The sequence below is a fragment of the Mugil cephalus genome, chromosome 23 (genome assembly GCF_022458985.1).
Source record: "Mugil cephalus isolate CIBA_MC_2020 chromosome 23, CIBA_Mcephalus_1.1, whole genome shotgun sequence".
NCBI lineage: Eukaryota > Metazoa > Chordata > Actinopteri > Mugiliformes > Mugilidae > Mugil > Mugil cephalus.
In genome coordinates, this window is record NC_061792.1 from 6,686,454 (window position 1) to 6,704,605 (window position 18,152).

The window sequence follows — 18,152 nt, forward strand, 5'->3', positions numbered from 1 at the left end:
CAAAAAGGTCACAACTGGGCGGAGATGCACCATATAGAAAGTTGACACTGATTAACAGTGACGCGCTAATTGAACGCATGCAGAGATCGGCCTGTAAGTGGTTCGCTTTACGGTTGCGTAAAGTGAGAGTAAAGTGCTTAGCAGAGTGTATTTGGATACGTTTCTTCATTTTAAGAGTCATTTTCTCGCAGTAATCATCAGGCTGCACATTAAAAAAAAAATAAATCGGAGGAGAAAGGTACCACATATAGCAAAATGGCAGTTGGCTGTCTGTGCAGGCGGCCATACTGCAGCTGCATGACTCGTTTGAGTTGACGTAAGCTTTTCTGTTGTGTGCGCCCCCCCCCCCCACACCCATCCACCCACCACCCCACCCCTTCCAACCCTCCCTTCCTCATCTACCCCCACTCTGCTGCGCAGCTGTTGGATTATCACACTCCCGACTGTGAAAGCCTCGCTGCCACAAGTCACATGGTGCGGGAAGGGGAGACAAATCATACGATGATGTGTGTCAGAGGGAAACAATATGCCGGCGCGCAGATATTAATAATCTGTGCTACTGGGTCACACATAATATTCCCGCATTACGCTCGAGAATCGTTTTTTTTCTTTTTTTTTTTCGACAAGATACTTGTTTACAGGCGGCAAAAACAAGCTTGACCTTTAAGAGATTGTCAGGGAGTTGCGCACAACCGCTACACAAACGAGAACAAAGCCGCTGCTCGCCCCCAAACGGCGAGGCCGTCTTTCAAACGAGAGGACTGGAAACCCTTTTAATGTAAAAAATAAAAGACAATCTCAAAGCGGAGAGGAATCCATTTTTAGCTGCTGGGCTGTGGGGTAGGGGAGAGTGCTTGGATTTGTGAATGTGGGTCAGAGTGACACTGGACATACCAGCGTGCATGTGGATGAGCTCTACAGCAGGACAGAGAGCGCAAACTGAACAAAGGCGATGAGTTAGGAAAATAACGGAGTACGGTCAAAATATTTTATTCTATTATTCAGATACCGACCGCAAAAAAATAAGTGCAGAAAAACTTTAGGAGACTGAGCCCTCGGTCTCCAAACGTCAAGGAAAAATCCACCGCACTATACGACGTGGCGTGACAAAAATGTGTCTTTGACTCGCTTCATGGCCTCAATTTGGCTCTTCAGGGATGAAAGACAACTGTCCCGAAGTTGGCAGATTACGCGTCTGAGTTCAAAGCCAAATTGGAACGGCGAGGGGACGGCGTCCCGACGTCAGCTCGGACTTTGGGAGAGGCTGGACCGTCTTTGTCCCAGTTGGCGGCCCGCATCCACTTCGCTCCGCTGCCGAAAGAATTACTTCAAACCGGAGATGACCCCGAGAAACGCAAAGAGGACAGAGAGCTCCTCGGGATTGGAAGTGGCATAAAAAGTTTGACTTAAAAGTCGAGGCCGGGTGTCTTATTGCCGTGACGGCGCTGAAAATGTTTCGTCATGTTTCTGGAAGCGTGAGGAAGAGACTGGACACGAGAAAATATCCATCTGGTGTCTCGCGTCAATGGGGCCGACGTGTGGCAGGAAAACTTTGTCATTTATACAAAAAACCTTTTGCCTAAAAAATAAATACATTGGAGGAGAGGGGGGAAATATGAGTTAAGCAGTCTTGTGGCATGAGGGAAGAAACTGTTGTTGAGCCTGACTGTCCATGCTGGGGGTGGGAGGGGTGATGTTTTGAGCCCTTGTCAGACAGTGTTTCTTTGCAATGTCCTGAATGAGAGGGGAAGTCAAGTCCGATGATTTTCTCCGCTGTCCTCAGAGCCCTCTGTGGGGACTTCCAGTCAGGGACGCTACAAGCCCCTGACCAGACAGAGATGCAGCTGGTCAGTAAGCTCTGTATGGGATGTGAGCGGGTAGGTGAACAGAATCGTCTACAAGCGAAAACCGGTGCAGCAGCCGTGTGTCATCAACGTAAACAGCAGCGGACCGAGGACGCAGCCCTGGGGCGCACCAGTGCTCAGGGAGTCGACACTGGAGGCATTTTTTTCCCCACCCACGCACACTGAGGTCTATTTGTGTGCGATGGTTAAGCTGCAGTGTTTTAACTGTTCACGTGTGTGTAGTTAAACAAGTTCAGCCTCGGCTCCCGTCTCCTTTTCTTATTCCCCTTTTTTTGCTACGTGCCAAAATGACACACCTAGCGTTATGTCAGACAGAAGCAATTGGGCAACGCACTCATGTGATAACGAACGAGGTGAGTGAGTAACTCTTGACTCACCGTGACGTAGGATTACCTGAGGAGTGGCAATGTGCAAGTCAGGGCACAGATTTCTGAGTATCAGGATGCAACGGGAATATGTGGCGCATAATAACTGTGAAATTTCCCAGTTTGGGATGAATAAAGTATCTATCTAATGGCAGCCGATCACTTCAGACTAGCTGTATGCAACCCGTTCTTCTACCAGGCTCGAGAAGTTATTCAATAGCCCATTTTAATGGTTTCTAGTCTGAAACCGTTCTGCTTTTGTGTGGTTTTCTCTCATCTGCAGATAGGATCTCCCACAGTCGAGGGCAGCCAGCTCGTTGCTCAATGATGCAATTCACTCAGAGGGCATCCTGTTGCCCTGCTGTTTATTATAAAGCACGGATCATTACGGAGGCATCGTCTTTCTCCTCCATAACCTCCAAATATTTAGACATCAGATGCGATGGAATGTGCGTATACGACCAATTAACCAGGTCAAAATGGAAATAAAGCGATCCAGCAGGGCAGAAATAAGCCTCTTCCCTTGTTCTGAAAACGCAACACAGCATCTGACATGACTAATCTGCAGATGACTGGAAAAACACCAGACAGGAGACGCGTCAAACCAAACCGAGGCAAAATGTTATTCACAGTCCGAACAGAAAAATAAAACTCTGACACAACGCGTGGTTGGACTTTACCTCCGTGACGTCCATGACCTTGATGGCAGCCAGCTGTCCGGTCTTGACATGTCGCCCCTGAGGAGGAGAAGAAGAGCGGAGGTGAGCGTCCACTGTGCCACCATTTAGCGCAGCGACATAAATGTGACAAATCAATCCCTGACAATCGATAAGCTGGAACAGGCAAATGCTTTTTATTTATTGGATGTGCATTTTGGTTTGAGCTTACACTGCGTGGAGCCCAACACATTAATCACTGAACCAATTAGTCAATGGACATAAGATTAATGGTAACCTGATTTTCTGATGAATAACTTTCGGTTGATACAAACCACTACTGTAGTTTTAATATGCAACGCAGCATCGAGCCAGACGTGTCCCACAGCCTATGTAAATCCACATATATACAGTGCATACCACAGATGAGCATATGAGCTATGAAGTCCCCACATTCCCAGACTTCTCTGCTCTCCTGACACCCTGCTGCCGCTCCTTACATAAACAAAGGACCGAAATAGAGGCCTCTCTGCGTCCCCTCCCTCCTTTCCCAAACTCTGAGTAGATAAAAACATGGGACATTTTTTTTTTTGGGAAGCTGGTCCACACGGGCATTCCCCTTCCAGCCCGGGACAACACTGCAGTGATACAGTTTTTTTTTCTGCTCCTCGTCAACGGCAGCTGCAGCACACGCGACGATACGCAGCTCGGACCTGGGGCACCACCCACCAACACGGTCATCTTAACTAGTGCATGATTATGACAATAAAAGCTGTGCAGGCTGAGGGGCCCTCTCTTTTCACAGAGCAAGAAAGGGACACTTTACAATGACTTTAGCCCTCGTCACTTTGATCACACTGCAAAAACAACAGAGGAGTCGACATTATAGCCGTCAGCTCATCTTGTACTAGCTGCTAGCGCACATGGAGTTTAATTTACTGGGGTCACAGGTGTAAGTAAAGAGCTTTTGGATGCTTTTGTTGTGTTTCTCCCCAATCGTTATCCCTCTGCAGAAACACTTCCATCAGAATTAGGCATTTAACCCAAGCCTTGGATCATTTGTGGGACAACTCAGTCACAATGGAATTCATCTGGTCTTGTTGTTAATTCTTACAGTTTTAAAGTCGAAAGCACCAAATAAACGCGTTTCAATCTGCAGCAGCGTAATTAAAATGTCGTGTTTACATTGGGATCATTGGTGATTTAAAGATATGCGGTGTGGAATGGACACCAAGAGGTGTTATTTTGTGTATTTTCGGTTGTACGAACTCAAATGTTTCCCCATCTTCTCGGAGGAGATGGGTTTCCATAAGCCGCAGGATGATTGCCTTTTTACACCACAACATAACTGTGTGACACATCGTTAGCGCATGAGCAATGGGAGGAGTGTCTGGTTTACACTCCAACTCCATGATGGTTTTATCCCCACACACCTTCCATTTACTATCTATGAAATAAAGAAAACTCAGTGCAAATTTAACAGATGGGATTTTGAAAAGTTTAAGGGAAACCAGGTCTATCCAAATGATAATAAATCAAGTAGTAACCTAGGAAATTAGTAGCTTAAATAAAGAAATAAATGAGTTGAGAACCATTTAACCAATTCCAATGAAAAATGAATGCACTTAGCTATGCTAGAAGCAAAGGTAAAGTCGGCCATGGGATCCTAGTTCATGATTTTCATCCGTCATTTAAAGGACTCCATGGATTTCTTCCACCGGTCGTTTTCTCCCAATATAATTCTTTACATACAGTTGATTTGTTTTTTTTTTAACATATTTCTTCCAAAAAATAAATAAATAAATAGTTATCTTTTTTTTGTTCCAGAGGAGACCAGAGCACTCCTTGTTCTGTGCTACTTTTGTTAGTTGACTGATTGATTTGTCATCTCACATGTGTCCAATTAATCCCCTCCCTTCCCCCGTCCTTTTCTGTCCAGGTAGGAAGGGATCGGTTGGTCTGCAGTTGTGTGTCTCTGCCACAAAGCTCGCACGCAAACGAAGCTATACAGTAGGTCTAATAGTTTGTTTCTGGCACATTAACAGAGCTGTGTTTGGCGAAGCGGCTCCTTTACCGAGACGAACAAGGCAAACTTGAGTGTTTGGTCCTTTGGAGTCAAAGAATCAACGGAAATTATTTGGCCTGTTCGTGTTGTGGTCGAACCACACCCGAGTTTGTGTGCACCCGGCTTCGCATGGTAGTGTTTACACGTGTTCAAACGAACTACAATAAATTTTTTTTTTAAAAAAGAACAATCGCTACCTAGTTTCTATCAAACTAAACTGACAACACGTCAATACACCCTGATTTTTGGGTGAAACCGCATAAGTCTTGCACGCTTTTCCAATTTCCAGCTGTATGCACTGTGCTAGTGGGGGAGGGGCCATGTATGGGCTGCACGGGTCCACAGCGTCTGCAGCACAGGGCTGCATGTGGATGTGCCTGTCTGTAAATCTTGCCGAGGGGAAAAAAGAAAAAAAAAAACACACGCACACATATATATATATAATATATCGGCACCCGCATATCGGCTGACACCGAAACCAACAAAAAAAACACAAATATCGGCCAGATATATCGGTCAATCTCTCGTTTACGTCTACACGTCTACTGTCAGTGATAGATCCAGATCTTCCTGAGACTGGAATCCTGTTTGAATCCAGGTTCCAGGTTGAAAAAGACAAATATGGAGCCCGTGCGGTTCCTCTAGCTCCCAACATCTCAGTACAACAACAAAAACATCAATGGTGGACGACAGGCTTGTGACGGATCTGCACCAGATATTGACCCTTGTTGGGCGGCTAGGTCTAACACGTACTGTTGCTTCATCACTACCATGAGCTAAAAAGGATTACAGGCTGTACGGCGTGCAATGTTGATGGACATGCTTCGAATCTTCTTCTTGTTTTTGTGGCTGAGGTCTCTGAGGCCTGGGATATGTAATCGCAATCGCTTCTGATCTAGTCGTACGGTTGGACCCGTTACTAGACTTATGATACAGAGATGAGTCAATCAAAGGAGGCCGAGGAGGGCCCCTTGAAGCAGCCATCTAGGCGTGGCTGTGGAGGGGTTATCTGAGGAACTAAGCTATCACTCAGCTCTCCCTGGCCTCCATCTCTACTCCTTCATCCCCGCTCCTCTTAACCATGGCCAGATGTGCTGCTGGCCCCTTTCCAGCTCAGCACTAAACCACTGAATGAGTTACTGCCTTCAGAGCCAGAGACATTAAGTTTAAAAAAAAAAAAAAAAAATCTACCCTAAAAACAAAATATACCGTTCTACGAGGGCTCAATCAACAAGAGAAATCTCACTCGGTACTGGGAACTCGATAGGCGAGGCTGCTCTTAACCTAAGTGCCGACATCATGGGTTCCCATTATCTCGCGAGCATGTGCCCACGGTGCCAGCTAAAGAAAATACACTTCAAGTGCTTTCACAATGTCCTCAGTGATCCACCATTACTGACTCAGCTCTACATTGGTAGCACATATCAATGAAGGAATGGTTAAAGACCGCTGTTGGGAAACCGGCGACTTGTGTTTTAGGGTGGATTTTCATTTAAGTGAGTGCTGTTAGTGGTCAGACGGAGTGGATGTGAATTAAGGGAGGAGGGGGTACTGTTTCTCATACATGCATCTACTGATTTGAGACAAACCAGCACATCTTCCTCCCCACATCTTTCACATTAGGATCAATCACACTTAAGGCTCTACTTTCACATCAGCTGGCGTTCTAACGGGGTCAGCATGCCGCTCCTCACCATCTCACAGCTCTGAAAATGAGCGACATGCTTTCTAACCAGCCAACAGAGGTGCAAAACAAACTTGGTTTCGTGTTCTTAGCTCGCACAGTGAGGGAGGAGGAGGAGCGCCGCTGGGTGCTGCGGTTTGGCTCTTCAAAAGGTCACCGGCGAAAGAGTTTGTTGGACGGTGGAGCGGCAGTAACGAGCGGCGGTTGACCCCCGCCTTCGCTCCGGGTCACGTGAAGTTTTGAGGTGACATTTGAACCGGCCCGAGCGAGCAGGTGGGTGGGGAGGACGGGGAGGGGGGGGGGTAATAAACACTTCGAGGAACAGCCTCCATGGATGTTAGAAAGTTTTCACAGACTGTTCAAGGCTTTTTGCTGCAGTCGTGTCTTTCAGTCCGGGAAAAGAAATTATCAATCAGCGGTATATAGCAGCACATGACCTCCAGGGCTGGGCCTAGCCTCCCTGGGCTCGTCCACCACACACTCCTGCTACTGCATACCAGCACACTGACCCAATTCTCACACAAACTTGGCTCGGCCGCCTCCAGCCCCGGCGGCGAAGTGAGGACGGAAGTAGCACAGAAAAAGATGAAGTCGGAGGCCGCTCGATGCGACTGGACGTCCACTGATCACCGTGCAGAAGCTTGGTGCTAAAGGTGAACCTCCTTGTGAAAAGCATAACCTAAGACTAATAACTCGCACCTGCATTAAAAGACATTTGTTTGGAAAGTGTGATCGCCTTCTCATCGCCGGACAAAGACGCCAGTAATGAGGTGGCTTGATGAGCTACACACAGACAGTTTTGTTCGGGCCGGCCGCGGCCAGTCAGGGGACGTCGTAGGTCTTGTGACACCCATTAGGGAGAGGGTCACTGCGGGGGAGACGGAGACAAAAGGGACACACAGTGGAGCGGAGGAGCGCGAGGAGTTTGAAAAAAGGGGAAAAACTGCAGACGTAATGTGGAACCCCAGCTCTGGCTGCGACGCCCTCGGATTCTGACCTAAGACCTGCTCGGCCAATGGGCAGCCAGGACCTTCGTCAGTGAGTCCCATACAACGCTCATTAATTAGTCAAGCTGGCAAGACCTAACACTGTCACAAGGTCCAGCAAATCCATCGCTTTTAAAGACACATATTCATGAAAGTCAGTCTGAGTGGCCCGACAGTCTAACATCTGCATTCCTACATGTTAAATTATAATTTGCTGAATTGACAATTACACACCGCTCTTTGATAAAGCTGTTGCCGTCATCTGTCACGTCAATATTGAACGCCATGTTAATTGGAATTAGTGGAAATTGTAAAAGGAAATGCCTGAATTGCAGTCACTCAAGCCACCTCATTGGCTGCTATTTCGCATTGGGAGCGACGGTTTGATCCAAAATATGAATGAGCTGCAAATACTTGGAGAAGACGTCTTTCGCTCCCCGGTCACAGAACTCTGGACCAGACAAACGGTTTTAATTGAATCATTTCTGAATAATGGTTCTTCTCGAATTGGAATCGTATGCGCGTCGACTGCGTTAACAGGATTTATTGTTCAGCTAATACGATATCCTGCCAATTCTTTTTATTAGTCCTGATTGATCTACGCTGCTACTTGATTGGACCGACATTAAGACTGTAACCGGGGGGACGCTTTAATGATCCAGCGCGAGTCGGGCTCCACATCAAACAGCTGGAGAAGGCTTTCATTGTGCGGATACCCTGAAGGCATGCGCACAGGGGTCAATGAGATTGAACCGAAGTCGGAGAGGATCTCCCACCCCCTCTACACCTTGTCACACTTCCATTTGAAACTCCTTTGTTTCTTTCATTTTTGAACGAGCCTTCTACGTCAATCTCCAATAACCACCGGCCCGAGGTGAACACCGGTCTCGCCCCGGCGCCATATGGCCCCGGTAGGTGTTTTGACAGATTGGTTCTTCTCGCTCCTCGGCAGAAACAGCTCCGACCCCTCGCGCCCGTCAGGCGTAGCTCACCCCCCCCCCCGAGGACAACCCTTCTCGTTCTGAGGGCGAGGCCCGTCCTACGTTTGGAGGGAGAAGAAGATGGAGGACGGCTGCGTTTGAATTAGCCGGGCGCCACGTCATATAAAGAATGTGCGTCCATTCAACGTAGATTTGCAAACGCAGTGATACGACGGCACAAACACAGCGGTGGGCACTGAGCCTTGGCACACCCCGGAGATGCATAGCCAGCAGGTCAGCAGGGGCCCCGGTGCCTCAGGCCCGACTATATATGGCCATTCTGTAGAGCAGAGGGAATCTTCCCTGCAGACCACAAACAATTTGAAGAATCGTGTCTTTCCCTGCGTTATCATAACTCTGTCTTCTTTCTTTTTTTTTTTTTTTTAATCCTCACAGAGAGAAGCTCTGCTAAGCCTGCTGGTCCGGTGCCAGCTGATAAGGATGGAGAGAAGCCGGCGCGAATCTCTTTGTGCGGCGCAAGAGGAGTGTGTTAAAAACACTGTGGCGAACGCATTCTTTGAAAACAATGAGTGACTTGCGACAGACGTGGCAACGTATTGTAAAAAGCGCCGACCGAATGTATTAGAGGTTGATTGTTGCCCACTGGTTTACAGCACTCCCTTTTTTTTTTTTTTTGTTTTGTGCGTGTGCTTGGCCTGCCGTCGCATTAAACTGTAAAAAAATAAAAATGAATAACTGAATTCAGCAAACAGCCGCAGCGCTTCAGATGACGGCGTTGAGCCCGAGTGCGTTCGATCAGTTTACACGGCCGGGCTTTCATTTCAATCAGACAGCAGGCCGGGGCGAAACCGAGTGATTTGAAGAGTGCTTTTTGGCCGGATTGTCGTTTTCATCATGGCTGTCAGTCAAAATCCGCCGTGTTCTCGGATAATCTGGCGCCCCTCCAGGGACGACGGCTGCCCTCTTGGCAGAGGGCGCGGGGCCGAGGGCCCCCGGCGGCGCAGCGCGGTGCGGTCACGAGAACCCTGACATGGCATTTTGGGCCTCAGCTTCGCCTGGTGGTCCTTTAATTTTGATTTGCAACACACACAGCATAAAAGAAATGGCCTGCAGCAACAAGAACAAGCAGGTTTTTTTGCTATGACTCCAACAAGTTTTCAATACTGCCAAAATTTCAAAATAAAAGCTACCGTCATCAAACCACATCACCAATGGATATTTAGAAGGATTAGTGACATCTAAAGACATTTTTTTATTATGACCCCTTTATTATAAGTTTGGGAAAAGACGGATATACGTGCAAAACTTGACTCCTCTTTACCGAGCGAACTAACTTTCAGCCGAGCGCCCGTCAAGCCCGGGCGTTTAACTCCCAATAGTCGGCTTACACAACAAAACGGCTCGCCGGGAAACGTCTCAAAAGTCACCACAAACCAAAAGACACTTGGTCGCATTGTGTTTTCTAAAAAGGAGCCTTGCAAACTGTGACCAAGTGCCGGACAAAGCAGGGAAAAAAAAAAAAAAAAAGGGCCTCAGAGGGAGAAGGAACTCCACCCCGTTTTCAGTTGGGGGGCTGCTGCTGCTGCTGCTGCGATTATTCAGTCGGTTGGAGTTTGAAACCCCGCGGACAAACGCCTCCTTTCTGCCGATCTAACCGACTGCCCCGGACTGAGAGACCCAAAAGAGCGAGGAGACAAGCCGAGCTTTGTGAGAGGGGTGGGCAGGTTCTGTCTGGAACTGGACAGCTGCTCCTCCACCAGTTGCAGCGGACCTCCTCCCTCCCTCCCCCCATTACCACTGCACATGCTCACAAGCCACGGCCCGGTTGACATGACAGCCTGACCGACAGCTGACCGACGGCAAAGCCCTAGCGGTGGGCGAGCTGCGCCGTCGCCGGGCCCCTCCGGGTCCGACGCAGCGAATAGCAAATAGAATTAGCCGAGGGATCGAGGCGACGAAAAGAGCGAGAAAGCAGCGGTTCTCCGGCCCCACATGTTTCGCCTCGAAACCACCTGGCGGGCGGGAAGGGTGGCGTGCGAGCATCTTCGTCTTCAATCACCCTGCTCTCCGCGCTGAATGGTTTCAGGTGTATTGATAGCATGCACACAGATGGGTTCGGTCTGAGGGTTGGAGGAGGAGGAGGAGGAGGAGGTGGTGGTGGTGGTGGTGGAGGTGGGGGCAGATCCTGGGAGTTCAGTGTGCATAGGGATTGAATGCAGGTCACTGGAGCACCGTGCACCACCAGAATTAAACACTCAGCTTAGCCCGTCGCTTGGTGCACGAGCTAAGCGATGTGTTTTTGTTTAGGTTTTTTGGCTCTTGGGGAATATGTGTAACCTATGGCTGCGTGCACAACAAAATGGAGCCTCCGCCGACTAGCACGCTGCAAAAAAAAACAACACAACAAGGCCCCGTGACTCCCTCTCTCTGCCTCCTTGACAATGTCTTTCAACGGCAGCTATGTTAATTTCCTCAACGGGGGGAAACGCGACACCGGGAGCAGATGGCCTCGGAGAGAGCGGGATTCCCATCAAGCGGAGTGGAGGGGAAAAAACTGATTTTTAAAAAAAAAAAAAAAAAAGGACGCGAGGTCTGGGAAACGAAGGAGCTGCAGACAGAGGGAGGAGAGGCCGGGGATTGTGACATACATCGCTCGCCTTTCCTCTGAGTAAGACAGGTGATGTAAGATAGGTGATGCATGAGGCTGCAGACTGCATGATTCACACACACACACACACACACTCCCTACGGTAACACACCAGACGCTTATCAAGCTAGTAAAAAAAAAAGTCCAGTGTTACAGCTCGGATTTTTTAAAAAAAGTCACTTAATTGTTTGTGCTCTTTTACAAAAGGGGGCTGCACAGTGAAAACAGGACAAGGCCAATGCACTGCGCCTCCAACCAACCTTGTATACTTGTCCATAGGTGCCATTTCCAACTACCTCCACCAGCTCAAATATCCCAGCCGGATCCTGGAAAGAGAGAGAGAAAAGAAAAAAAAAGACACATATAGGTTTCAGTTGAGATTTTAAAAAAAATAAATAAAAAGTGATGTATTTTTTTTTTTTTATTTTTCCTAAACAACCCTGTCCAGTGTGAGCCAGCTGTTGCGCCCTGCTCTACCCTACATGCCAAACGCATCTCGAACAAAGGAAAACCAGACACTGGCAACACCTCGCCGCGGCTCAGCGGTCATTTTACTTCGCCTCCAACACACACACAAAAAAAAAGAGACACGGAATAAAAGGCGCAAACTTGCCCTTAGTCTCCCCTCTGAGTGGGGGGTTGTTGTGTCGAGTGGAATAAAAGAAAGCAAAGGAGAGAGGGGGGAGAAAAACAAAGGCTCGGTTCGGCGGCACTCACCCGCAATGAAGCCAAGTCTATGTCTACCAGACTTTTAGCCGGAGAGTCGTTCGCCATCTTTCGAATAAAAAGCGCAGCTTTCCTTTGCCGTAACGGAGAAAAAATGACCGCTGTATCATCTGCGATGGCCTCGGATGATGAATTGAGCAGAGGCCGCCGGGTATTCCTCTCTGTGGGCTCCGCTCCTTAGCAGAAAGCGCTGGGGTGTCTCTCCTCCATGTTGAGGTGGCAGCGGCGGCTCCAACTGCCACTGGTGTCAAACTGGCGTCACGTCCCGGACCTCCGACGTGCCCTTTCACAATAAAAGCACTCGCTGCCGTGAGCGTGCGCCGAGAGAAAGGGAGAGGCATCAAACATCGAAACCAGTGGGTCATTTTATTCACAGACTCATTCACAGCCACAATTACTTAATCGGTGACGTAAGGAGAAAATCTTAAACACCGTGACACAATTGATTAGTAGGTTACGTATAAAGTATGAAAAAAAGGCAGCGATTATTTAACATTATATTGTTGTATTCTGATTAATTAGGAGTCAATGTTCAAACGTTTTAAATGTTTTAAATAATGAATATGTGTCATAACCTGTACGTTTGTGATCCATTACTACACCCTGATATTCTGCCTGAAATGTATCAGATCCACATAAAAATCTAAATATATATATAAACATATTTTTCACATCTATTACATTAATTTACATTAATTAATTTAAACATACTGCTAGCATTAATTTTTTTTTTTGGGTCAGATGCTGCTCAACGATACCAATGTTTTATAAGTACACTCAGACGGACTCTATTATTCATTGACAGCAAGTTCTCAGACACATATTTCATGGATTTAATCTTCTGTGAGATGCGCATCAACACACGTAACCTTTGCTTTTCAGCGAGGAGTGCTCGCGTCACCGGGTTTAGCAAATGAACCGAGTCAGACTTTTTATGTTGTCTTTTATGTTAAAGGAAACCTGCCTCATTTCCGCTCATCTCCTCCCTGCTCCTGTGCGGCTTCACGCAGCCGCGGCGCGGAGAGCCGCACAAACACAGGAAGCCGGGTCTGTGTTACACGCACACGCACACACACGCACACGCACACGCGCACACACACACACACACACACACACACACACAGATAGAGGGGGGGAGAGAGAGAGAGAGATTAGGGCTGGGCCTAGAGACAAGAAGCGTGGATTCCGAGTTGGCATTTAATGCACCTTTCCACAAACCTGCATCGAGGAGCGGTGTTGATGCAATTCACGCGAGAAGCGGGACAGGGGAGATAAATAGAGGCAGACAGGAGAAGAGAGGAGAGCAGAGCCCCCCCTCCTCCACCTCCACACCCATCCCCACCACACAGCATCCATATGGACATGCGCATGCGAGACTTCAGTGTCAATATTGGTAATCATGGGTGTGGCACGAGTGCAGCCTCGGGACTGATGCTGTGCGTGCTCGCGCTGTGGACTAAGTGGAGTGGATGCATTAGACAGCGACGATCAAATACAATTTACCGGGGCCATATGCTGACGCTGGTGATGAGAGGTCGCTGCGCATCCTGGCTGAGTTGCAAATCCCTGCACGCAGAGGTGCAACTTCTTGCAACCCTCAAGTCAATTCATTTGTGTAGTTTACTCTTTCCTGTGCAGCTCTCTGCACTCTCAAAGCAAATCTAGGTAAAATGCAGCCCACATCCCCGGATCTTTACTGACAATGCCAGTGTGCGACGTTAACACAAGCGAGTTGTGTTATGAGTTATTTATCACAGTGTGTTGCTTAAACAAACTTTGGCTCGACATTCAAACGGCAGGACAGGCCGAACCAGTCGGGCAGCATGGGATGGGGGGGAGACATGGTAGACAGGAGGCAGACACAAACATACACGAGCAGGCAAAGCCTTAGGGCACTGCGCGTTCAGCTCTGTCAATCAAATCAGAGCAAGAATCGTAAACTAAGCGCTAAAATGTGCTTAAATGCCAATTTAACCCAATATTTTAGTTCAAGGGTTCAGCAGCGTTGTTCACCGAGCAGTATTTTTAAATACACTACCGCCCCCTTTTGGATATTTGATGTAATTGCAAAGGAAAATACATCACCTCAATGAGATCATTTCTGATATACACATATATAAAAAAAAATAGAATAATTAACACTTAACACGCACAAAAATAAATAATTGACACGTGACTTTATTATGAACTAGTTTTGTCATTGTAACCCAACAGCCACCCGTCCAAAAAAAAAAAATGGCTGCAGAGCGGCAGTGCTGTCTTTGATCTGTTCGTGCCAATAGTCAGATTAATATTATTATATTATAAATAGCAACATGTAATACAGCTGTTGAATTCATGTTAGGAACATTTACACAGTACATTTCTTGTAGAAAAAGGAACCTTTTAAAATCCAGTGCCACTTTCCTTCAGTGTAACATCAATAAACGGAGTCAATCTTCAACTTCGGTAAAGGCAGAAAATGATTAAACTATCGACCCGGCCTTGACTGAACAGAAATGTGTACAAGGCGTTAAGGTGCCTCGCATAAAATCTATGGTAGAAAGTCTAAAAAGTTAATGATCAATGTCCAACCAGATCTCGTTCTTTCCTTTTACCGACATCTTTGCTTATGTCTGACATTTTAAGAGACACGCGTCGAAACCCACAAAACTTGCGATTCCTCTCAGTGCAATACGACGGCTACATTACAGGCTCACGAGCCTGAATCCCTGACGTCACGGAGCCTCTTAGATCTGTGGACGGTTTGATTTTTTTACCTGTATTTGATCTTCTGCAGCCGTTCTCCTTAACGTCGCACTGTTAAATCAGCTCATCAGCCACAAAACTGTTTAATATACGATTAGGCAGCAGTCGCAACAACAGCAACAAATTGTCAGTTACTCGAACAAAAGTGTCTAAAATAAGGGCAAAGACATTTGGAGTGAATCCCAGGCTTTCAGTTTTCTGGCACACAGGTAGCTACAACACCCCTCTGCCTTTAAACCAAAGACGAGGTGCTTATATGAAAACTCTTAATCAGCGTCTCAGTTCAGTAAAAAGTCGGGGCTGGGGTACCCGAACAGCTGGAAGTCGCCCTGGTACCGCGCGTACAGGCGCCTGATGTCGCGCTTGTTGATGCCTGAGAAGTAGCGCTCCACCTTGGTCCTGTTGTAGCGCGTGATGCCCGGAGGGATGGCGGGGTAGGACACGAGCCGGTCGATGCCGGCCGCCTTGAGGATGTACGGCGCGTCCCGCTCCAGCGTCTCGTGGTGGCCGACGACGCTGTAGCGGATCTCGCAGGGCGCGCACAGCTCCGCGTACGTCACCCAGTGGATGATGTGCTCGCCGAACTGCCGGTCCATCCGCCGGCGGCCCTCCGCGTCGCCCAGGTAGCGGACGAAGTCGTCGAAGTGCAGGCCCGAGGCGGCGCGCTCGCTGTCGCGGTGGCTCTTGCGGTACTTCCTGATGATGGCCGGGGCGATGTCGTGCTTGTACCAGGGCTCGAAGCGCGGGTTCTTCACGAATTTGTCCTTGAACGCGGAAATCAGGCGCTCGAAGGGATCCCTCACGATGAAGAACTTAAAGTAGGTCGACAATCTGTGCAGACAGAAGGATTCACGAGGGAACAAGAAAACACTGCTAAATGTATTAAAACACATATTTAATGACTATTAACTGACCTGTGAGTTATCTCCTGTGGGCTGAGTGAAGAGAGGCGAGGGAGGCCGTTTTTATCGTGGTCGTGAACGAGGTTTTCTGGGATTTCCCCCACTGTGGAAAAAGCTCCTGTCACGCAAAGAGACATTGAGTCACATCATTGTTCAACCCAGAAATGAACCGAAATCACCACTTCTCAACAGACGCATACCGTTGAGCACGATGAGGACCTTCTTCCACTGCGTGTTGCCCACTTTGGGCGTCTGGCAGAACAGGATCTTGTGTTTGTCGCTGACGAAGATGCGGTCCAGGACGAACTTGCTGATGGAGACGTGGGTCAGGTTCCTGAGGCTGCCGTTCCGGCACGCCGCCGAGAGCAGCTCGCCGCGCTTCTCGGCGACGGACTGCCACTCCGCGTCCGCGGGCGCTGCCGAATCCTACAAAACACAAACAAAACACACGTCGTGAAGAGAAGTAAACGAAAAATCAGGGATTGTGCGCGATCAGAAATGGGTGAATGGTCACTTGGTGAGGCGGACGGGGGCCTTGTCTCTCTCGGCCGGACGCGGGTTTGAGCGTCTTGGTGCCGGGCACCGTCCAACCCTGACCACCGACTCTCTCTCCATAATCTGAAAGATCAGACGATGAGTTAACAGGGATGTTGTCCACAAGAAGGGTCTGAGCAACTTTGTGAAGGATCAACAAATTGATCCGAAAGGCTGGACGTGTGATCGGTAGGGAGTTGGACACAAGCTGCTCTCCTTCATGGACAATCAATCTCATCCATTACACCAGACATTCGAGAGGCAGCAGCTTCTTTTACACCTTACTCCATCCAGCTGTGTGACAGATCACCGTTTTCTCCCTATTATGACCAAGCAATTTCCTCTCCTGTGACCTGATCGCGTCCACCACCAGCATTAGCTTACCGTCCACGGCTCTGAAGCTGATGAACTTGCTCACGAACATCAGGATGAGCAGCACCCATCCGCTAGCCCCCAGGAGCAGCCAGTGGTGCCGCATCGCTTCGCACATCAGCCGACGGCCATGGAAACAGCGAGGGAGGGGAGGAGGGGGGCGGGGGGGCTCCCACCTGGACGTAAACACAGGTGATGAAAGTTAGCTAGCCAACTAGCTGTTAGCATCACTAGAAGCCACTAACTTTGCATTTTATGCACGACTGGAGAGGTCTGGGCTAGCTGTCTGGTGGTTATAGTGTGTGTAAAAATTGTGTTGTTATTACGCGACTAGCACGCGCAGCTAACACATATCAGCTCATTAGCACATTCTGATACATTAGCGTGAGTTAGTGGTTTCAGATAGCGAGCTAACTAGTCAGTTAGCCAGACAGCTAGCCACACCTCTCCCTCCCTCCAGGAAAAAACATGGACAAAGCCACGTAAAAGGCGAATTAAAATAAAAATAAATAATAATAAAAATAAAATAAAAATAGCAACAGAGGAGCCTCACTTTCTTGTTGGGTTATAACTTCGCGGCAGCAGCATAAACTCCAGAGAAAACGCTGGACGCTGCCATAGCTCCTGGTCCTGGTCCTGATGTGTCCGCTGTTCACAACATCCGAGTAACCGTAAAGTAAGTGGGTCCCTCTAGCGGCAGCGCGGGGGCGGTGCACCCTGCTCCGCTGGTGACATCCGGATCAGATTTTCTATTCCATCATTTGATTAACAAAACTAAATAAAAAAAATACTATATACTGTTGAAAAATGAATCAACTATATTATATCAGTAGTAGAGTAGAGGAGTCTGTATGTGGAAAACGTGACTAATGGGATTCTTTGTGGAAATAACCTTTAGAAATTTGAAACATTGTGAACATCAATCCAGCTGCACCCAAATTTTTTTGACACATGTACATTTTATCTCCTTTCTCCTGTTGTTCTCTTCTATTTTCTGTTTCTGCCTCAGGCAAATGGGTTCTTCTTACGAGCTGGGTACTGCTCAAGGTTTCCTCCTGTGCCACGTCGTCTTCAGGCTTGATCTGAAAGTTTCAGGTCAGATTTTGTAAAGCGCCTTGAGATAATTTGTATTGTTAATGATGATATATAAATAAAATTGAATTTTGACCAATACCAAATGTAAAGTAACCCTGAACCACTGTACACCAGCCTTAGTAGCGCTTCATATCAGCCCCACCTTCCACAGTCACTGCTGCAGACAAGTGGCTTAGAGCCAATGCTTGATACCAGTGCTGCCCAATTCCGGTCCATCCAAACATGCAGGGTAAAGTGGCCTGCATGTTTTCGATGTTACCCTCCTCCAACACACCTGATTCAAATGATCAGCTCGTCATTAAGCAGTGGCCTGATAAGGAGTCATTCATTTGAATCAGGTGTGTTGGAGGAGGGTAACATCAAAAACATGCAGGGCAGTGGCCCTCGAGGACCAGAACTGGGCAGCACTGATTTATACCTTCTCATTATCTAGGACTTTATTCAGATTACTGAAATGCTGACATACACACTTCTAAACAAAATCTAGAACATTTCTTCACAACACATTTCTAATCAAAGTTTAAAAAAACTATTCTAACATTGTTCAGACCTTTAAGTATCCGAGT

At 47.9% G+C, this 18,152-nt stretch overlaps 2 protein-coding genes across 2 annotated transcripts in view; both read right to left on the bottom strand.

Annotated features, from left to right (window-relative positions):
• Positions 1–12,201, bottom strand: part of LOC125001251 (mitogen-activated protein kinase kinase kinase kinase 4-like) — a 29,115-nt gene extending 16,914 nt beyond the window's left edge. Inside the window, 3 exon segments of the mRNA XM_047577175.1 lie at positions 2,911–2,967; positions 11,470–11,535; positions 11,927–12,201. Coding sequence (XP_047433131.1) covers positions 2,911–2,967; positions 11,470–11,535; positions 11,927–11,983 — 180 coding nt within the window. The 5' untranslated portion in view covers positions 11,984–12,201.
• A 1,894-nt stretch (positions 12,202–14,095) lies between these two features.
• On the bottom strand, positions 14,096–17,244 carry chst10 (carbohydrate sulfotransferase 10). The gene is made up of 6 exons (XM_047577111.1): positions 17,045–17,244; positions 16,504–16,667; positions 16,100–16,203; positions 15,786–16,011; positions 15,598–15,703; positions 14,096–15,514 (listed from the first exon to the last, which is right to left on the bottom strand). Exons 1-6 carry the CDS (start codon positions 17,077–17,079, stop codon positions 14,962–14,964), a joined length of 1,188 nt encoding a protein of 395 aa, XP_047433067.1. The 5' UTR covers positions 17,080–17,244; the 3' UTR covers positions 14,096–14,961.
• Between the last annotated feature and the right edge of the window lie 908 nt (positions 17,245–18,152).